This window comes from Schistocerca cancellata, chromosome 9, assembly GCF_023864275.1.
Source record: "Schistocerca cancellata isolate TAMUIC-IGC-003103 chromosome 9, iqSchCanc2.1, whole genome shotgun sequence".
In the NCBI taxonomy this organism is placed as follows: Eukaryota; Metazoa; Arthropoda; class Insecta; order Orthoptera; family Acrididae; genus Schistocerca; species Schistocerca cancellata.
Window position 1 is genome coordinate 367,278,049 of NC_064634.1, and position 21,018 is coordinate 367,299,066.

Below are 21,018 nucleotides of genomic sequence, written 5' to 3' on the forward strand. Positions count from 1 at the left end.
CCTTTCGGTGGGCGCGTCTTTCATAATTCCATGAGTGGGCGCGTTGCGCCTTTTGCACCGCAGTTAGTTTTACTTTTTTAATCTAAGGAAAAATAATCATCCCATCAGTAATAAATAGGTAAAATGCATCAGTTTCTTTTTCCTTAATTTCATCACTTGCTTTTGGACCTGGCAAAACTTTTAGGATATTCTTGCCCTTGGTTTTAGGAGAAGATGGGAGCGGTTTGCTTATCCAAATAGTTTCTTTATCTTTTCCTACGTAAAATTGGTAATCCTCGGTTTGTTGTCTCCCCTCTTCACCCAGGTGGTCATCTGTTTCCTCTGTTGATTCTTCGGAGTTACTGTTGTGGTTTTCTGCTTCAGTTCCTCTTCCGACTCAGATACATATGAATCTGACAATTCTTCTAATTCTTCTTGTGACAATTCTCACAGTACTCTCTCATAGTGTTCAGGAAATACAATTAGACGGTGCCTGTCAAATGCCTTCTTTTTCTCCATTTCCACGCTTTTATAACACCTAATGAAACACATGTTTTTGTGAAAGTAATATATTGTAGCAAATTAATATCCAAGACTGTAAAAAGTAATGAAAATTGCATATAGAAACTTTGATTCGATTCGAATATTCATTATATACTAATATAAAAGAAAGATTCCCTTGAGGTGAAAGAAAAGCACAAGTATAGAAAATACTTACATTACAAGGCGCGTAGCGTCAAACATACCGCAAACGCAACACCCACGTTTCAAACAACAACAGCGACCAAACTGCTGAAAGCATGAATAGAGCAAATGTAGTAAGAGGCGACATCCGTTGAAAACAACAAATACGTATCTGGACGTGGACGCAACTGTCACGCTATCTGATACTAACACAAAACTAAATCTTGCAGCTATTTGCCTCAGGCGCTGCCACCGAAGGGTTAAAGTTGTATTATTTATTCTGTAACCGAGATTTAACGAATTCTTTTTAGTACTCATGTAGAAGACTTTACACTTTTTATTGTTCAGGATCCATTGCCACTTCTCGCATTATACAGATTTCTTGTCTAAATTACTGACCCACAAGGCGTTTTACTGTGTATGGTACTTCTTGTATCCATATCACTCCCCCAGTTCCATTCACAATCAATGAGTGGGAAGTACGACTATCGATAAACCTCCGTATGAGCTCTAATTTCTGTGAGTTGCTCGTCACGATCATTTCACGAGAAATATGTAGTAGCAAGCTATATGTTCACCTATTTTTCTTCGAACTTACATTAATTTACCCGTGAAGTGCAACGCTTCTCTTGTAGCGTCTGCCATGCGAGTTAGTTGAGCATCTCCGTAACTTACTCGCGCTTAGTATCTGACCCCTTCCTCTATCTCTTCTGTTAATCTAACCTAGTAAGAGTTCCAGACTGACGAGTGATACACAAGAATAGGCCTTATAAGTGTTCTGTAAGCCACTTGCATTTGCTTAATATTATTCCGATGAGTGTCAGGCTAATATTCTTCTTTACCTAAGATAATTTTAATGTACTCATTCTATTTCAGGTCTTGCAAAGGGGCATTCCTTGGTAGCTTACAGGTGTTGCTGTTTCCGATGACTTATCGCCAATAAATATGATCTGGCAATATGGAAATTCTGACCTACTTATGCGCAGTACATTACACTTGTTTACGTTCAGCGTCAACTTCCAGTTCCTGCACCAAATCGGCGATCCTCCACGGCTCTTGCTGCTTTTCACTGGAGGCATCTGGTCTTACACCCTTCCTATGGACAACAACCTCATGGACCTTTCAGCATTATCCACTACGTTATTTATACATAGCATAAACAGTAACTGCCCCACAACACCCCCTTGGAGTATTCCTGAAGTTACCTTTACATCTGTCGCTTTGTCCCATTAAGAACAACGTTTCGGATTATATCTGCTAGGAAATCATGCACCCAGTCCCAAATCGGGTCAAACATCCGCAATATCCTATTTTATCTATTAAACAATAGTACGGAACTGTATCTAGTGTCTTACAGAAGTCAAGGAATATGAAATAAGCCTTTGTCTGGGCTTGTTTCGCAAGACATTTGTTTGGGAAACCCACTTTGAATTCTATTGAGAAGTTTTTCCTTCTGGAAAAAAGGCGTTACGCTTCATTTGTTTAGCAAGTGCGGAGATTTCATGTTGATGCCCATTCAACCCCAGAGACCGATGCACCATGTATGACATTGTGCATCACGATGAACTTTACTGGTAACATTCTGAGAAATCACGTTCCGTGAAGAGTCACAATGCATGAAGTCTTCGATATACCTCTCGGAAAATGATCATAAGGAGAAAATAAGGAAAAAAAAATCAGCTCATACAGACCCGTCGTTCTTTCCATGCACCGTACATAAAGTAAAGCTATTGATTTCAACATCGTAATGGTTTATTACGCTTGGTGCTGTTGGATCTTGCATGATACTGCCTTCCTATGAACCTTTGAACTTATCTATCCTTCCAGTTATATAGGGGCGGCGGTGCGGGGAGGAGGGGAGGGGGGGGGGGACGCTTCAGTATAACATGAACACCAAACCACTGTGCAACTCAAAATTTTTCACAATAAGAAGTCACTGCCAGAGATAAAAAAAAAGTAAGTCCTGCAGCTGTATCCCAGGGCAAACTCTGCGTAGTTATCCAATCTATGGATTTGTGTTCTGGGACTTGCACATTCAGTTAACGATCGTCAATCAAATAGGAAATAGAAGGAGGAAGGAAAGAATGATTCATAGGAGCAGTTATCCATCTCACACCGTAAGGTGACATTCAGAGTGTAGATGTAGATGTAGGCCTAGGTATAGGATAGTCAAATAGGGATACCAATGAATAAATACCAGATTTGTATTCACCCTCAAGCTTTCAACAACTTTCTTTGTCGTGATCGTCAGATTTCCGTAGGCCGTTTGGTACTTTATTTAATTGGCTGAATATGTCTTGGAAACGTTACGAAAACACAGAACTTTCATATGTTATGAGAGATTGCATCGCTATATGTGACTGAGTAACATTGGTCGCATCGCTGATTTCGTTAGTTGACGGTTGACTCACTTATTTCTCTGTTGCCATTCAGCATGAAGCGCCTGTTTCCATACATCATTAAGGGCTTAGCCCCCGTCCCGGTTGAAGCTGTTGCTGCACATTCTGATCTCGACGGCTCCCTTGAAGAAATCGCGATATTTACTGTGGCGGCGGTGCTCCATGCAGCGAACTGAAACCATCCTCAATGACTGACCAATGTAACTACACTGAAGCGCCAAAGAAACTCGTATAGGCATGCGTATTGAAATACAGTGATATGTAAACAGGCAGAATACGGCGCTGCGGTCAGCAACGCCTATATAAAACAACAATTATTTGGCGCAGTTGTTAGATCGGTTACTGCTGCTACAGTGGCAGGTTATCAATATTTTAGTGAATTTGTACGAGGTGTTATAGTCGGACCCGCCAGGGTAGCCTAGAGTGCTAATGCGCCCGGCGGGTTAACGACGAGGGCCAGTTGCCGGCCAGCCTGAATGTGGTTTCTAGGCGGTTTTCCACATCCAGCTAGGTGATTACCGGGCTAGTCCCCACGTTCCACCTCAGTTACAGGACTCGCAGACATCTGAAACACGTTCGTACTATTCCATGGCTTACTCTAGACAGCTGGGGTACACTAAGTCTGTCCCAGAGGGTTAGGGGTGGCGGCAGGAAGGGCATCTGACAACCCTCTGCAACTAACACGGCCAAATCAATAGTAACCAGGACGACCCCGCACTGCCGTGGGAATCAGGCCTCAAGAAAATGATGATGATGATGTACATGGTGTTATAGCCGGCGCACGAGCGATGCGACACAGCGTCGCTGAGGTAGCGATGAAGTGGGGATTTTCCCATAAGACCAACTCACAAGTGTACTGTGACTATCAGGAATCCACTAAAACATCAAATCTTCGACATCGCTGCTGCCGGAAAAAGGTCCTGCAAGAACGGAACCAACGACTACTAAAGAGAATCGTTCAACGTGACAGAAGTGCAACCCTTCTGCAAATTGCTGCAGATTTCAGTGCTGGGCCATCAACAAGTGTCAGAGTGCGAATCATTCAACGAAACATCATCGATATGGGCTTTCGCAGCCGAAGGACCGCTCGTGTACCCTTGATGACTTCACGACACAAAGTTTTACGTCTCTCCTGGGCCCATCAGCACCGACATTAGACTGTTGATGACTGGAACCATGTTGCCTGTTCGCACGAGTCTCGTTTCAAATTGTATCGAGCGGATGGACGTATACGGGTATGGAGACAACCTCACGAATCCATGGATCCTGTATGTCAGCAGGGGATTGTTCAAGCTGGTGAAGGCTGTGTAATGGTATGAGGCGCGTGAGATTGGAGCGATATAGGACCCCTGATACGTCTAGATACGGCTCTGAGAGGTGACATGCATCCATCCATGTCTATTTTGAATTCCGACGGTCCTGAGCAATTCCAGCACGACAATGCGACACCCCACACGTCCAGAATTTCTACCGAGTGGCTCCAGGAACACTCTTCTGAGTTTAAGCACTTCCGCTGGCCACCAGACTCCCCGGACATTAAGACTGTTGAGAACATCTGGGAAGCCTAGCAACGTGCTGTCCAGAAGAGGTCTGCACCCCTTTGTACTCGTACGGATTTATGGACAGCGATGCAAGACTCATGGTGTCAGTTCCCTCCAGCACTACTTCAGACAATAGTCGAGTCTACGCCACATCGTGCTGCGGCACTTCTGCGTGCTCGCGGGGGCCCTACACGATGTTAGGTAGTTTCTTTGGTTCTTCAGTGCACTAACTGATTTACCAAGTAGTTTGTCAGTTCCAGGAACGCCGACACCAAGGCTGTTTTTACTGGACCTGGCATCTCTTTAATTTTCTTGGATCGAAGAATCAAGTGAATATCATGTCCGCTAAGGTCTCTGCATATTATATTCGTTGTAGCTCCGAAGAAACAAAGGAATGATATAGGTTCATCACCTTCTGATGATTATCTCTCATACGAAGTTCATCGCTGAGATGAAAAAGGAAGAAATATTATTTTTAATTGTTTTGCTTCAACTAAATCAGACTCTGTTTACCGGAAACCAACATATACTGTCCTTTATATCTCTGTATAGAGCCTTCATTATACAGCCGAATATAAAGCAGTTTTAAACACGCTGATACATGTAGCTATAACTGCTTGTGACAAGGAACACCTTCTGTCGAAGATCAGGTATCTAAGAAACGTATTCTGGAAGAACGACTATAGCGATGGATATGTTGATATTAAGTTAGGCATCTCTAACAAACAAAACCACAATAATCACAGCCATAGACCTCCAAGTAGACATCGACATATCTCTGACAACCTACGGAATTTCCGAGATCTTGTGAGGTATCCATGATACAATTCTGATTTAATAAAATCTGGCGCGACAAGAATGTCGCCGCGAAAAACTACGTTATCAATGAAGCTTCTTGTCAGCGGGATTAAAATACTGTTGTGTACTCCTGTCGATTGAGAGTAGCAATTCACGCAAGTATCATAGCAAATACTGAAGGATGTACGACAGATTATCGAGTAAAACAGATACAACAACCATATAGAGAATTGACGACAGAAAAGAATTGGATGAATGAGACATGAAACCAGACCTGACTAAAAAAAAATCTGTAGCAACAGAACATACTGGATGACCTAAAAAACCACTAGGTTGAACACTGGAAGTAAATTAAAGGTATCATGAAAACGCTAAGTCTCTATGGAGGGTTCAGAATTCGAAATTGGCACCTCAAGATTAAGTGATAATTGTTTGCTGCATGACGATTTCTTTGTGAACGTTGTTCCATCTTATTATTTCTGTGACATTTCATGTAGGCGTGTGTCCATGCTGACCTATTCCATTTGGAAGATTTTAGACCCTATTCCATTTGGAAAGATTTTATCCACATCACTGATGGCGTTTCTTGCTGCAGCCTCTTTACAGTATTCTCTGTAGGAAGAAGCCTGCTGATGAACTCCCTGGCAGACTAAATCCATGTGCTGGACCAGCACTCGAACGCCGAACCAAATGCCTCAGGCAGCTTCAGTTTCAACAATATCTCTCTCCTACCTTCCAAATTCCTCCGAATGTCGCCCGCATACATAGCTGGAAGGAAAGGATTTCTCAGATAAATGGGAAGTAGGAAAGATGTACTGGTAAAAGTGAAACTGTGAGGGTGATAGGTGATTCATACCTGGATAAATGGGTTGGCAGAGCATCATTTAGTGGAAGACAAAGGTATCGGATTTGACTCCCACTCTGGCAAACATTTCTGACATGCCGGGAACTTTCAAATCAACGCACACTGTGGTCCTAAGTGAAAATTAATACTGGAAGCCTGCTCGTGTCAGAAACGGTTAGAAGCGTCATTGTTGACCGCTGTGGAACGTAATGAATTACCAGTGTACAGTCTAAGTCCATGGCTTCACGTAAACTTCAGTATTTAAGTCGGTATTCAAAAATATAGAGCGCAGCTAATGGTTAATGTTTTACCGCAGGTGCTGGTGGCGGCGCTGCTGTCGCCGAGTGGGGCTTCCCCTTCGCCCTCGGCGGCGCTGGACGACCTGGATCTGGACGATTTGGACCTGGACGACCCGCAGCTGGAGGACGGCCTGGAGGCGGTGGGGGCGGTGGGGACGGCGGAGGTGGCGCAGCCTCACGAGGACGAGCACGTGGGGGAGGTGATGCTCAGCGGCCACGCGGAACCCACGGTGGCCCAGAAGGAGACCGACGTCTACAGGTAGCCGTCAGGGTCGAGCACCGGTGCTCTTTCTCTAAAGTCTACCAGCGAATCTAAGGGAATACAATATATGGGCACGTAAAGAAAGTAAAGTCCATATACTGTATCACACAGGGCGTTCCACAAATAGCCGTCATCATAGTTCTCTAGATGTATACTCCACAAGTCACACTGTGGTTTGTGGCGGAGAGTTCTCCACGTACCAGTGTCACTTCACTCCTTCCCTGCTCTGCTCACGAATGGTGCGCGGTAAGGACATTATTTCGCGTGTGTCTGTCACGAGATATGCGCATGAGGAAGCAACACAGGGTGTTCCATGAGGAATTACAGGTATTCAGGGATGTGACATGAACGACAACTCAAAGAAAAAAGTTTAATAAATTTGTGCTGTAAGATGCATATGTTGAGAGCGATGAGAAATTCTTCATCTTCGATATTGTGAGATACATCTCTTCTACTGCAAGCTCTTATCTTTCCTTATTTTGAAAGACGGTAGTATAGACCAAAACAAGAGAAAAATTTTCTAGTAAAATGGTCACTAAAAGGCATAGCTTAAGAGTTGTGAGCACTTCTTCAGTAGAAAAGACGTGTTTCACGCTACGGAAGACGAGCAAGATCTCATAGTTCTTAGGGTATCCAATTTAGTGCCTGTGTTCACTAGACTTGTTTGCTTCAGATGATGGTAAGTGTTCTATCCCTCAATATGTACCATTCCTCCAAGATCACTCTGTGCATTGGTTGACTGTTCCAGGAATAAATACTCTCCAAATTTTAATAGTAAACTAAACTGTGTAGCAGCTTTTGTTGTTTATTCTACTAATCACACTTTGCAAGGTGGATTGGCTACAGAGCTGCACTATGTGATCAAAAGTATCCGGACACCTGTCTGAAAATGACTTACAAGTTCGTGGTGCCATCCATCGGTAATGCAGGAATTCCACATGGTATTGGCCCATCCTTAGCTTTGATGACAGCTTCCAATCTCGCAGGCATACTTTCAATCAGGAGCTGGAAGGTTTCTTGGGGAATGGCAACCCATACTTCACGGAGTGCTGCACTGAGGAGACGTATCGATGTCGGTCGATGAGGCCCGGCACGAAGTCGGCGTTCCAAAACACCCCTAGGTGTTCTATAGGATTCAGGTGAGGACTCTGTGCAGGCTAGTCCATTACAGGGATGTTATTGACCTGTAACGATTCCACTACAGGCCATGCATTATGAGCAGGCACTCGATCGTGTTGTAAGATGCAATCACCATCCCCGAATTGCTCTTCAACATTGGGAACCAAGAAGGTGTTTATAACATCAGTGTGGTAGTGCCACATAAAACAATAAGGGGTGCAAGACCACTCCATGAAAAACACGATCACTCCATAACACAACCGCCTCCGAATTTTTCTGTTCAAACTACACAGGCTGACAGATCACGTCCACCGAGCATTCGCCATACCCACACCCTGCCATGGGATCGCCACATTGCTTACCGCGTTTCGTCACCTCACACAACTTTTTCCACTGTTCAAGCGTCCAATGTTTACGCTCCTTACACCAAGCAAGGTGTCGCTTGGCATTTACCGGCGTGATATGTGGCTTATGAGCAGCCACTCGACCATGAAATCCAAGTTTTCTCGCCTTCCGTCTACTTGTCGTAGTACTTTCAATGGATCCTTCTGCAGTTCGGAATTGTTGTGTGATGGTGTGGATACATGTCTGCCTATTACACATTACGACCCTCTTCAACTGTCGGCGGTCTCTGTCAGTCAACAGACGAGGTCGGCCTGTAGGATTTTGTGCTGTACGTGTTCCTTCACTTCACTATCTCATCAGACGTATGACGCAAGTGACACCCAATCACCTGACCACCTTCGAAGTCCTTGAGTTCCGCGGAGGGCCCCATTCCGCTCTCTCACGATGTATAATGACTACTGAGGTCGCTGATATGGAGTACCTTGCAGTAGGTGGCAGCACAATGCACCTAATATGAAAAACGTATGTTTTGGGTGGTGACCGGGTACTTTTGATCACATAGTGTACATCGCTCCCATGTATTTTCTTGGCTGAACAAGTTTCGATATTTTTAAATATCCTGTGTTACTTCTTAGTAGATGGCTGCAACAGAACGCAGTAGGTGTGTGCATCTCCTCAAGTCTTCTACTGGAGGTGTGGAGTAAGTGTAACTGGGTACTTAAAAGTACCGAATGTAGTTTAACCGTTAAGCACTAAATAAACAGCAACGACTGTAGTCAAGTTTAGTGTGCTCTTGGGTGCTTTACGCTAACAACATTGTCAACATGAACAAAACTGCAGTACTTACGTTCTGGCGTGTCACTTGCTTATCTTCAAACGCGTTTTTGTTGTTGTGTTGGATTAGGTATTGCATTAATTTTCTTTCTTCTTTCTGTCTATTGTTTATCAGTGTTCATTTATCGGTTATGCGTTTTATTACTTGCTCATTAGATTTTATTTTAGGCAAAGACACTTTTGAAGCTATAACAGCACCTCTGCTGCTTCATTTTCTTGGATTTTTCCTTTCCGAGAATCCACCTTTCAGGAAGACAGACTAAAACTCTTCAAACAAATGTCTTAAAAAATTTATTGCTTACTTCTGTATTGAGATTGTTAATCAATGATTTTTCTTTCTGAAGCACTGTGGTTCTTCTTCCGATACGCACTATAATTCTATTATCACTAGTTACTGTAGTACCCACGTAGGAGAATTCGGTTACTAGCTTTATATTTGTAGTTATGATTTTCATTTGTGCCCTCCCGTACCCGTACAGTTAATTTTCGATTGTCGGAGTTTCTCTTCGGTCTCAGCTTGTTGATGATTATGACCTTCGTCATAATTCTGACAATTTAAAGATACTAAAATGTTGTACGACTTTGTTGACTGGGATACCCCGAAGGGTTGCTCAGCAGCCTGATCACAAGGATTTCTCGTCATACAAGCAGAATGGCCTCTTTTCAAGTTATGTACGAGACTTGTGTCTCGATTTGATCTGTTGGCAGTAGGTGACTGTAGTGGATTTGTGTGTAGGGTGGCGTAATATTTGTGTCGTATATTGATGAGAGAAGAGAGATGGTGAAACCAGTAATGGTACATAGCCTATGCTTCTAGAACAGCGGCAAGAGGACGCCGGTTATAACGTTCCCTGCCAACTGACGGTCCACCATCAATAGTGTCTCATGCCCTAACTTCATGTGACACCGTTGAGAGCTGTGGAATTTAATTCACGAGAGTGTCGCAAAGGTAGTCAGGAATTTTACACCACGATCTCGCCTCCCCTTTCCGGCCAAATACCGGTGGTAAAAATATTCGCTCCCACCACGATTCGAACTGGCTTCTTTCAAGGGGAGCGCCACCATGCTGGTATGCACTAGCGACATCGTCTACAAAGGCGTTCCGACAAAACAGTTCACGTGCGTTTCTGAATATGAGAAGGTTACAATTCCAGCTGCTAATCTAATGGAATTAATGTTTGCGATTATTTTTAATCCCTTTTGTGTGCATTGTGTTGTTGTTGTTGTTGTTGTTGTTGTTGTTGTAGTCTTAAGTTCGAACACTGATCAAGTGAGATGCGCAGTGGTTACCACACTGGAATATCATTCGGGAGGACGACGCTTCAGATCCCCGTCCGGCGAGCCAGATTTAGGTTTTTCGTGATTTCCCGAAATCGTTTCAGTCAAATGTTGCCATGGTTCCTTTGAAAATGCCGATTTCTTATTCCATCCCTTCGTAACTCGACGTTGTGTACCGTATCAAATGACAACGCTGTCGACTGGACGTTGAATTCTAATCTTCCCCCCTTACGAATACTCATTTTAAGCAGCTCCCTTTGCTAGTTATCCTGTGTAAACCTCTTTAACTCTGCATAAATATCTGCATAGCCTACATCACTTTCAACCTGCTTACTGGATTCAAGCACGTCGCTTCCCTCTGCAGCTTTTACTACCATACATCCTTCCTTTACGGAACGCAGGCTAGTTCATGCCTCAGTATGTATCCTATCAATCGATTGCTTCTTTTAATCAACTTGTGTCACAAATTGTGTGACTTGTCATTGAAGGTACTTGATAAATTAAAACGGTGTGCTACAACGCAGTTCACAGGTTCCTACCTCTGGCGGCCAATACGATACGAGTTATGCCATCCGAGCAGGTATCAGGCACGCGCTAAAAGTCCAACTTGCCACAGTCTGCAATCCTTTCTTTCCAAACTGCAGACGCCCTCCCAAGCTGCTGGCGACTTAGAGAGAAGGGATATAGCCGGGAGTGTGTTTATTCACAAACTCAGGGTTGTTTCTGACAAGGGAACCTCCCCATCGCACCCGCCTCAGATTTAGTTATAAGTTGGCACAGTGGATAGGCCTTGAAAAACTAAACACATATCAATCGAGAAAATAGGAAGAAGTTGTGTGGAACAGTGAACAAAATTAGTAAAATATACAAACTGAGTAGTCCATGCGCAAGATATACATCAAGGAGAAGGTGAGCTCAGGGGCGCCGTGGTCCCGTGGTTAGCGTGAGTAGCTGCAAAACGAGAGGTCCTTGGTTCAAGTCATACCTCGAGTGAAAATTTTACTTCCTTTATTTTCCCAAAGTTATGATCTGCCCGTTCGTTCACTGACGTCTCTGTTCACTGCAATAAGTTTAGTGTCTGTGTGTTGCGACCGCACCGCAAAACCGTGCCATTAGTAGACGAAAGGATGTGCCTCTCCAATGGGAACCGAAAACATTTGATCGCAAGGTCATAGGTCAACCGATTCCTCCACAGGAAAACAAGTCTGATATATTCTATACGACACTGGTGACGGCATGTGCGTCACATGACAGGAATATGTTGTCGACCCACCTAACTTGTACACTTGGCGAATGCGTAAAAAGATTCTTCTACCTTGCCCGACTTAGGTTTTCTTGAGGATGTGATAATCACTCCTAAACGTGATGAAAACATAAGAGTTTGTCACATAAATTGAAAATAAAAAATTAAACTTTTCACTCGAGGGAAGACTTGAACAAATTACCTCTTGTTCCGCAGCTGCTCACGCTAACCATGGGACCACGGCGCTCGGGAGCTTACACTATCCTTGATGTTGCTTATCTTCCGCATGGACTACTCAGTTTGTATATTTTACTAATTTTTTTCATAGTTCTACACAATTTCTTCCTGTTTTCTCGATTGATTTGTGTTCAGTTTTTCAAGGCCTATCCACTGTGCCAACTTATAACTAAATCTGAGGCGGGTGCGATGGGGAGGTTCCCTTGTGAGAAGGAATTCTGTTCCTCTATGCAGAGGCAATTTTAAATGTTATTTGCTGATGATCAAATCTTACTTGAAGGCAACGAGACTGACAAACAAATGGTCATGGAGCAACTCTGCAACTCAGTTTTAAACTGCAGCCTAAAGCTGCCGTTCACCAAATCTAAAATATGAAATTCAAGTGCAAGTACCCAGTCCATTCAAAGAGTGTAACTGACAATGGCATAACCAAATACGTTAGCCAATTTAACTATCTAGTATGTTCTGATATCCTACGATCGCTACGCTATCTGGGAAACTGATTTAAAAAGTTCCAGCTGACGTATGCCATTATTATCAGAACAGTTACCAATAAAGCTAGAAAGAGCAGCCATGTGACTTCTGACTTAGGCTTTACGAAATGCTATGCCCAGAGATCACTCATTTTTATAGAATCTGAAGACCAGTGCCCGAACATGATTGCTATAGCAGTATTTCCATAGAAATTCGAAAAAAGTCGCCCTTGATATTTAGAATATTTTAGACGCTGTTAAGCACAAATACGAGTAATTTGCCATTTATTAACGTAATAGCCTGTGCCTTCCGGCCTAGTACGAGGTGCATTCAAGTTCTAAGGCCTTCGATTTTTTTTCTGCGGACTGGAAAGAGATAGAAACATGCGCATTGTTTTAAAATGAGGCCGCGTTCATTGTCAATACGTCCCAGAGATGGCAGCACCGTACGTCAGATGGAATTTTACCGCCAGCGGCGAGAATGAGAACTGTTTTAAATACTTAAAATGGCGACGTTTTCCTTACTTGAACAGCGTGCAATCATTCGTTTTCTGAATTTGCGTGGTATGAAGCCAATTGAAATTCATCGACAGTTGAAGGAGACATGTGGTGATGGAGTTATGGATGTGTCGAAAGTGCGTTCGTAGATGTGACAGTTTAACGAAGGCAGAACATCGTGTGACAACAAACCGAAACAATCTCGGGCTCGCACAAGCCGGTCTGACGACATGATCGAGAAAGTGGAGAGAATTGTTTTGGGGGATCACCGAATGACTGTTGAACAGATCGCCTCCAGAGTTGGCATTTCTGTGGGTTCTGTGCACACAATCCTGCATGACGACCTGAAAATGCGAAAAGTGTCATCTATGTGGGTGCCATGATTGCTGACGGACGACCACATGGCTGCCCGTGAGGCATGTTGCCAAGCAATGTTGACGCGCAATGACAGCATGAATGGGACTTTCTTTTCGTCGGTTGTGACAATGGATGAGACGTGGATGCCATTTTGCAATACATAAACAAAGCGCCAGTCAGCTCAATGGAAGCACACAGATTCACCGGCACCAAAAAAATTTCGGGTAACCGCCAGTGCTGAAAAAATGATGGTGTCAAAAAAAATGGTTCAAATGGCTCTGAGCACTATGGGACTTAACTTCTAAGGTCATCAGTCCCCTAGAACTTAGTACTTTAACCTAACTAACCTAAGGACATCACACACATCCATGCCCGAGGCAGGATTCGAACCTGCGACCGTAGCGGTCACGCGGTTCCAGACTGTAGCGCCTTTAACCGCTTGGCCACCCCGGCCGGCAATGATGGTGTCCATGTTATGGGACAGCGAGGGCGTAATCCTTACCCATTGCGCTCCGAAGAGCACTACGGTAACAGGTGCATCCTACGAAAATGTTTTGAAGAACAAATTCCTTCCTGCACTGCAACAAAAACGTCCGGGAAGGGCTGCGCATGTGCTGTTTCACCAAGACAACGCACCCGCACATCGAGCTAACGTTACGCAACAGTTTCTTCGTGATAACAACTTTGAAGTGATTCCTCGTGCTCCCTACTCACCTGACCTGGCTCCTAGTGACTTTTGGCTTTTTCCAACAATGAAAGACACTCTCCGTGGCCGCACATTCACCAGCCGTGCTGCTATTGCCTCAGCGATTTTCCAGTGGTCAAAACAGACTCCTAAAGAAGCCTTCGCCGCTGCCATGTAATCATGGCGTCAGCGTTGTGAAAAATGTGTACGTCTGCAGGGCGATTACGTCGAGAAGTAACGCCAGTATCATCGATTTCGGGTGAGTAGTCAATTAGAAAAAAAATCGGAGGCCTTAGAACTTGAATGCACCTCGTATAAAGCACATCATAGCCGTCAACTGCGTAAGTTTTCCTACCTAGATACGCGAGTATGTCAAAGACGACTGCATCAGAAACCTGGATGAAAATCAGAAAACTATTTTAGCACATATTTGCATCCCCTCTGGGATCAACTCTGTTCCACAGATTTTAGCCAGTGCCACAAGAAAGACTGACTAGGATAAGAGCAGCACTAGGCCTTTTCACTAGCTAACTCTTCTTCATCGGATCAGGACCCGGAACGGCACCGACCTCCGCGGCGTCATCATCAGCCGATACGGGTCACTGGATGGAGATATGGAAGGGCATACCGCTCTCCCGGCAGTTGTCAGTTTTCGTGACCGGAGCCGCTATCTCCCAACCAAGGAGCAGCTCAATTGGCCTCACAAGGGCTGAGTGCACCCCGCTTACCAACAGAGCTTTGAAGCCTGGAAGGTCACCCATCCAAGTGTTAGCTAAGTCCGACTGTGCTGAACTTGGGTGATCTGAGAGGAATTGGTGTTCCCATTGTGGCAAGGCCGGTTGCTTTCATTAGCCATGGTTATATACTAAAAGTGAACGTCGACCCCCCCCCCTCCCCCCCACGCCTGCCTGTAACCACATACAAACATATTTAGGCAGCGCAAACAGCTATGTACTTATACAAATCCCGGAAAATAACATGCTGGAGGTGAGAGACATATGTGGAAAATTAAGGTAAGGAAAACGACGAAAGAATATCGTACTAAAATAGCAGGCGATAGGGGAGAAAATACACAATCAAGGCATTCCAACCCAAGTCAGAACTTTGTCGTATCGGACTGTGAACACAAAAATCTCAACTAACTTAGATTTGAATTGAATGCACCTTGCAGACAATCACAAACGCAGTACCAACTATATGTCGACGACAAGGAAACATGTGACAACGTCCGGAAAATATTAGCAGCAACAACGCCACGCCAGACCCGGACTCTAAGCTCTCTATCAAATCCAAAACGAACGTTGTCAGTTGGATAAAGGGTCAAATAACCTAATACGTCCTAACAGAAGGAAGTAAGATTAAATAACGTCTCTGGTTCTACACAAAATAGCAGCACCATAACCACTACAAGAACAGACATGCAACATCCTATAAAAGACAAGTGAAGTAGACTTGAATGTATGTTGTGAGGTTCCTGAACGAAATTGTTGTTCCTGTTGTAATGTAATTAAGTTCAATGTAAAACATTTTTAGCATCTGTTGTTGAATAAATTTGATATTTTATGAAAAATATCTTGGTAACGCTTTGGTTTGGTAAATGTCAGGTAGCTGGTTCGAGTCTCGCTGACAGTCACTTTTTTTACTTTTATTTAAATTCCATACTTATTATCAGATGTGAATGTTGATTAAGAAATATTATATTAAATTTTTAATAAAAATAACATCTTTTATTTTAATTAAAAACATATGAAAATAAATTTTCATACACACAAATAAAATGCTTTGTTGCTAAAGGAAGAATTGTATTAATCAATAATACAGTGCCAATTTCTACAAGCAAAAAAAAAACTTCAGTTTTTCTCTGCTGATTCTCATATTAAAATTTTTTTTTTAAAACTCGCATTTTCATTTCAGTGATAATTAAAAAAGAAGTAAATTTATTCAAAAATATGATGCAATATTTGTTAATGAACGTTAATATTTGATAATAAACATAGAATTTAGATAAGGGTAAAAAAATATTGCAATGAGCGAGGATCGAACAAGCTACTTCGAAAATACGAAGCTGGTTCATTACCAAATAGTTTCTTAGGAAATATTGCGATTATTTAGCAACATGTCTTACAAATCTTTTACGTTGACATTAAATACAGAATTTAAGTAAGATGTGTAAATGATAAAAAATTTTCACTTTCGCATATATTGGTGAGGATTTCTTCTTTTTCGTTCATCATGTTTTGCTTAAACTCATTTATAGACTCCCCTCCTTCGCTGAAGATGTAATTTATAAAACAATATATCAACCACGCGAGTGTTCTTTCTTGCATGCTGGAAAAACTTTGCACATGTGTACATTATTTTCTTGTTGTTTATTTCGTTGATAGCCGACTAGATATTTTAAAATTTATCCATTTGCACAGATCAGCAATTTTGGAGATACCTGCTGTTCGGTATAAAGCAGTGTGAACCATTCCACAGCTCTGGCAGTATGGATGACTAGTCAGTTTTATTTTTCATTAATGAACTTGACAGTGTTCGAAAATCTGTTGGTTTTCAAAGGTGATTTTTTTCGAATTTAAGGATTTTGTCGTACTGTTATAGGAAAATGATGTCTAGGCATGACCTTCAAATCTTATAAGTATTAGCATAAGGAAACAATTACTGTTGTGTAAGACTCCCAAACAGGCCCTATTTGCTGTGGTGGCGGAGTGCAAAATCGGGGAAACATTAGCGTAATTCTGGAACTATTGGAGAGTCTCTGTACATGATTCATAGTAATCCTGTCCACAAAAATCTCAAATTGTAAAACAAACATAACTTCTTAAGAAGCATCAGCCAACTGCAGGACACCATTCCACCACTCTGTCTACTTTTGCTATTCCTTTTTAATATCTGATTATTTTAAATCTGGTTATTTTTTCGTCTCAGTCAGACTTTTCTCTATTGAAAGTTAATATTTCTCTCTTTCAAACAACAGGTTTAACTATTAGTTTATTGGTGTATTCTGTGATTTGCCGATATTTGGAAACTACCACTCTAGCCGCTTATGGTAGCCATGCTGCCCAGCATAGAAAACCAAACGCACTGAGTCAAAGAGCCTATCCTATTATTTCTCATTTTCGAACTGTTTCCTTACTGTAAAAGTTTCAAGATTGTAGTCTCTAATAGTCTTAACGAATTTAATGGAAGACAGTCTGGTAACACATCACTGGAAGTTCGAAACCTGTCCTGCTCCAATGAAATAAAGAAGTTGTAAGGCGTACAGCCAATAATATTTTTCCAGAATATCTTCCATTATATTAACTGGACACATTTGTTAAGTAAACACGTTTTCGGCGTTAGTTTCGTTTGTTTTGTGTTATCCATCGTAAGCGACATTTTCTGGCAGAGTGCAAGAACACGTACGTAACATCGGCCACTAAGTTCATCGATGTTGCTGAAAGTATTGATCACTAACGCGCTACGACAGACGTTCCTTAGTAGTACAAGCAGTTTCGTTTCTTCTTTGTCGAACAATGAATGTAAACATTTCTCTCTCTATCGTCTTGAAGTAAGGAAGAGAGAGAGAGACAGAGAAATAAATTCGGTAGTGGTAAGAGGAATTGTACGTTTTCAAGCAGAAGTCCAGAAGTTTCTGTGAGGTCTAGAGGTCTTCCAGATCGCAGGCGTCGATAGCACGAAGCAGGCTGCGTATCTGGACCGCGACATGACGCGGTGTTAGAGGCCCCAGGTACAACATAGCCCTGCCGTACACTATTCACCACCTTCTCACTTGCCGCATGTTTCCATACGAGGATCATAAGTATTTTGTTACCGATTATTTCACTCGCCATGCCATACTTCAACGGAACAGTGCCACCACAGTTCGTGAGTTAGACGTGGCTTCAGGGAAACAGCTTTCTTACCACTGCTCTGTTAAGTTGTGAGCTACTCACCGTCTCTAAAGCGGTGAAACTTTCATTGAGGATAAAGAATTATATTTGTTTTATGTCGGGACACGTCACACTCGTTTACAACATTCAGCCATTAGCTATTTACATTATTCAGCAGTGGTGATGCATCTAAATTTCTACGTTCAATAAATACAAACATAATTTAGTAGTCACTGTCTTAAATTGTACAAGAAGATTACTACGGTATTCCAAAAAAATGTGTTACTATCAAGAATGCTGATAACTACGGAATAATAATCTCCCTATAGTCTCCATATTCAGTACGGTATATTCCGAACGAATATCGTTTCGGTTTTTATGTATGTGCTTGTAATGGGGGTAAAACAAAGCAATGCATTACTGAGTGGCAAATTTGTCTCCTCTTTCTACCAAGTGAGGTAGCACAATGATAAGACACAGGACTCGTATTCTGGAAGATAATGCTTCAGATTAGAGGTTTCTTGCTGTTTCTAAATGACTTACGAAAAATGTCAGGATGGATCTTTGGGCAAGGACACTGCCTATTTTATTCCCAGTCCTACCCCCATCCAAAATCGTGTTCGTAACTAATGACCCGTCCACGAGACGAAAAGCAAATGGTTCAAATGGCTCTGAGCACTATGGGACTTAACATCTGACATCATCAATCCCCTAGAACTACTTAAACCTAACTAACCTAAGGACATCATACACATCCATGTCTGAGGCAGGATTCGAACCCGCGACCGCAGCTGTCGCGCGGGACGAAAAGCGCTTTCCTCAAACGTATTGTACTTTCAACAAATATCTACGGTCCACAGTCAAAAATTTTCGAAATACTGCACAGAGAGCACATAAGAAGCTGTAAATACGAAGAGCTATATTCAAGGTGACCTAGGAACTACAAAATATATATAAAATACACTACTTGACAAAAAAACTCAAGCAACGAAGACTTAGTCTGATGTCCATGTAACTTCGTACACGTACACACCAGCAACGGGTATGTCTATGGTTGAAGTTGCCAAACTCTGTGGTAGGTTGCACGACCGCCAGAGTGGATGAGTGTTTTTCGCGTTTTTTGTATTGCTACCAGTCCTGGTAGGGTATATAAGGCGCGAGGACAGCATCAGATTTCTAGTGAGCCTTGTGAGCGACTACTCGCGTGAGACAGCGTTAGCAGCGCTGATGTAGTTTGAAAAGGGCGCCATTCTGGGCCTCTATGTCGCCAACTGTCCGAATCGTGTAGTATGTCGACAGCTGGTCGAATCGTGCAATATCCAGACTTGCGAGGCATTCTGATGCGAGAGTGACACAATGCAGAACTGTGTGGGTTCAAGGGCAATCATAATCGCCTTTAAGGGGAGTTATAACGGATTTTTTTTCAGATATTCCGACTTTTATCTCATTATAAAATTAGCAATTTTCCGAATAAAATGATATGTATATCACCTATAAACTCATATTTCATTTTACTTTCTTTAATATAACCTACGCTGGTAGAAAATGTTAAAATTTTTACAGAAATTAAACAATTTTTTCAGCCTTCAGTTGCAAGGTAATTTTACTCGTTTACCTAGGTTTCAATTCCAGTAATGGAATCTTCTTCAGAACCTATAAATTAAACCACATACGGACATATATTACTCACTAAAATGCATTATCAGTCTAATGATTAAATAATAAAGAAATCGTGGTACTTACAAATTAAATTATTTTGAGAGCCAAACACTGGCCATGTCACAGATTAAAAATTGAAGCAATAAAGACGCATAATTATAAGATTATGTCAGTCAAAATTAAAAACCATTAAGGTGAACGTAGACGGAGCTACACCGGCCAGAAATAAGGACCACACGTGAGCGGCTCGGAAACTAGGCGTCGTGAGCAGTTCAGCGGCGAGGCTCGGCCGCGGCCAAGCGCATGCGCGAGCCCAAGCGCAGGCGCAGGCGCGAGAGACAAACTGTCTCAAAATTACTTAGAGCAAATATACATATAAACAAATTGTGACTGAAAGCTGTCCTACAATTGGACAAACATATCTATTGGTATAGCAACATTAAACACTATACCTGAGAACAAACTACAAAGCCAAGGTATAAAAATTTAATTTCCATTTAAATATTATAGTAAGAGGGCGAAGCCTCGCTACAGTAACTAAAAATTAGTGTCGAAACCATGCGTGCTAAGCATAAAATGTCTTTAAAATAAAAACGCCTTAGCAACTATGTGTCATTACCAAGCATATAACGAAATACAAAGACACACATGTACAATCGCACTATAGTGGTTTAATTTATAGGTTCTGAAGAAGATTCCATTACTGGAATCGAAACCTAGGTAAACGAGTAAAATTACCTTGCTACTGAAGGCTGAAAAAATTGTTTATTTTCTGTACATCTCACAGTTGCTGACACGCTGCAATATGTTAAAGATTTGTTAAAATTTTTACGTGCATTACTTCAAGATCTAATAAAATCGGTAACTTTTTATATAGAAGGCTGTGGATTGGTGTTTTATAAAGGTTAACAGTGCTGGTCGTGTCCAGAAGAGGATGGGCACCAGGTTGAGGAAGATGAAACAAAGTTTGAAAGACAAGAAACTGTCTGATGGTAAAACCATAAGAGGCATGCCGACAGACAAAATCCTTGATGAACTACAGCAGTATTAAGGGGTGGCCATTAGAAATAATACTAAAGATTTGTTGAAAATGAAGCACGCAGTATGGGCTGTCTTCTTCCACAAAATGTCAACTGATGAAAAACCAGAACACCACCTTTGGCCTCCTGGATCTGATTCATGGTGCAATTACCGCAATGTCCAGTACTCAAACAGTTCATACAATCATAAACATTCCGTCCCAGCAGCAGTCGTGGATATCATGAAACCTATTTACATAGACCTGGCAAATCCTGAATTACTGAAGAAGTGTCTGCATGATGAGACTCAGAATCTTAATGAGTCGCTCAGTAATATTGTATGGACTCGCATATCAAAAAATGATTTTGTTGGAATGAAGACACTAAAGTGGGGGGTCAGTGATGCTGTTATTGCTTTTGATGATGGCAACATTGGTAGGGTGAAAGTGCTACAGCCTATGAGACTTAATCCTGGAGCAAAGTGCATCAGAGATCTTGAACGAATGGACAAGGTTCGCCTTCATAAAGCAGAGTATGCAGCACAGTTGGCTACTAAGGAGTCCGAAAGAAGAAAAGAAGAAAAAACTTGGAAA

At 42.2% G+C, this 21,018-nt stretch overlaps 1 protein-coding gene across 1 annotated transcript in view; it reads left to right on the top strand.

Annotated features, from left to right (window-relative positions):
* The first annotated feature begins 6,747 nt into the window (after positions 1-6,747).
* Positions 6,748-21,018, top strand: part of LOC126101421 (neurotrophin 1) — a 125,277-nt gene continuing 111,006 nt past the window's right edge. The window contains exon 1 of the mRNA XM_049912082.1: positions 6,748-6,803. Coding sequence (XP_049768039.1) covers positions 6,748-6,803 — 56 coding nt within the window. The remainder of the gene's footprint in view (positions 6,804-21,018) is intronic.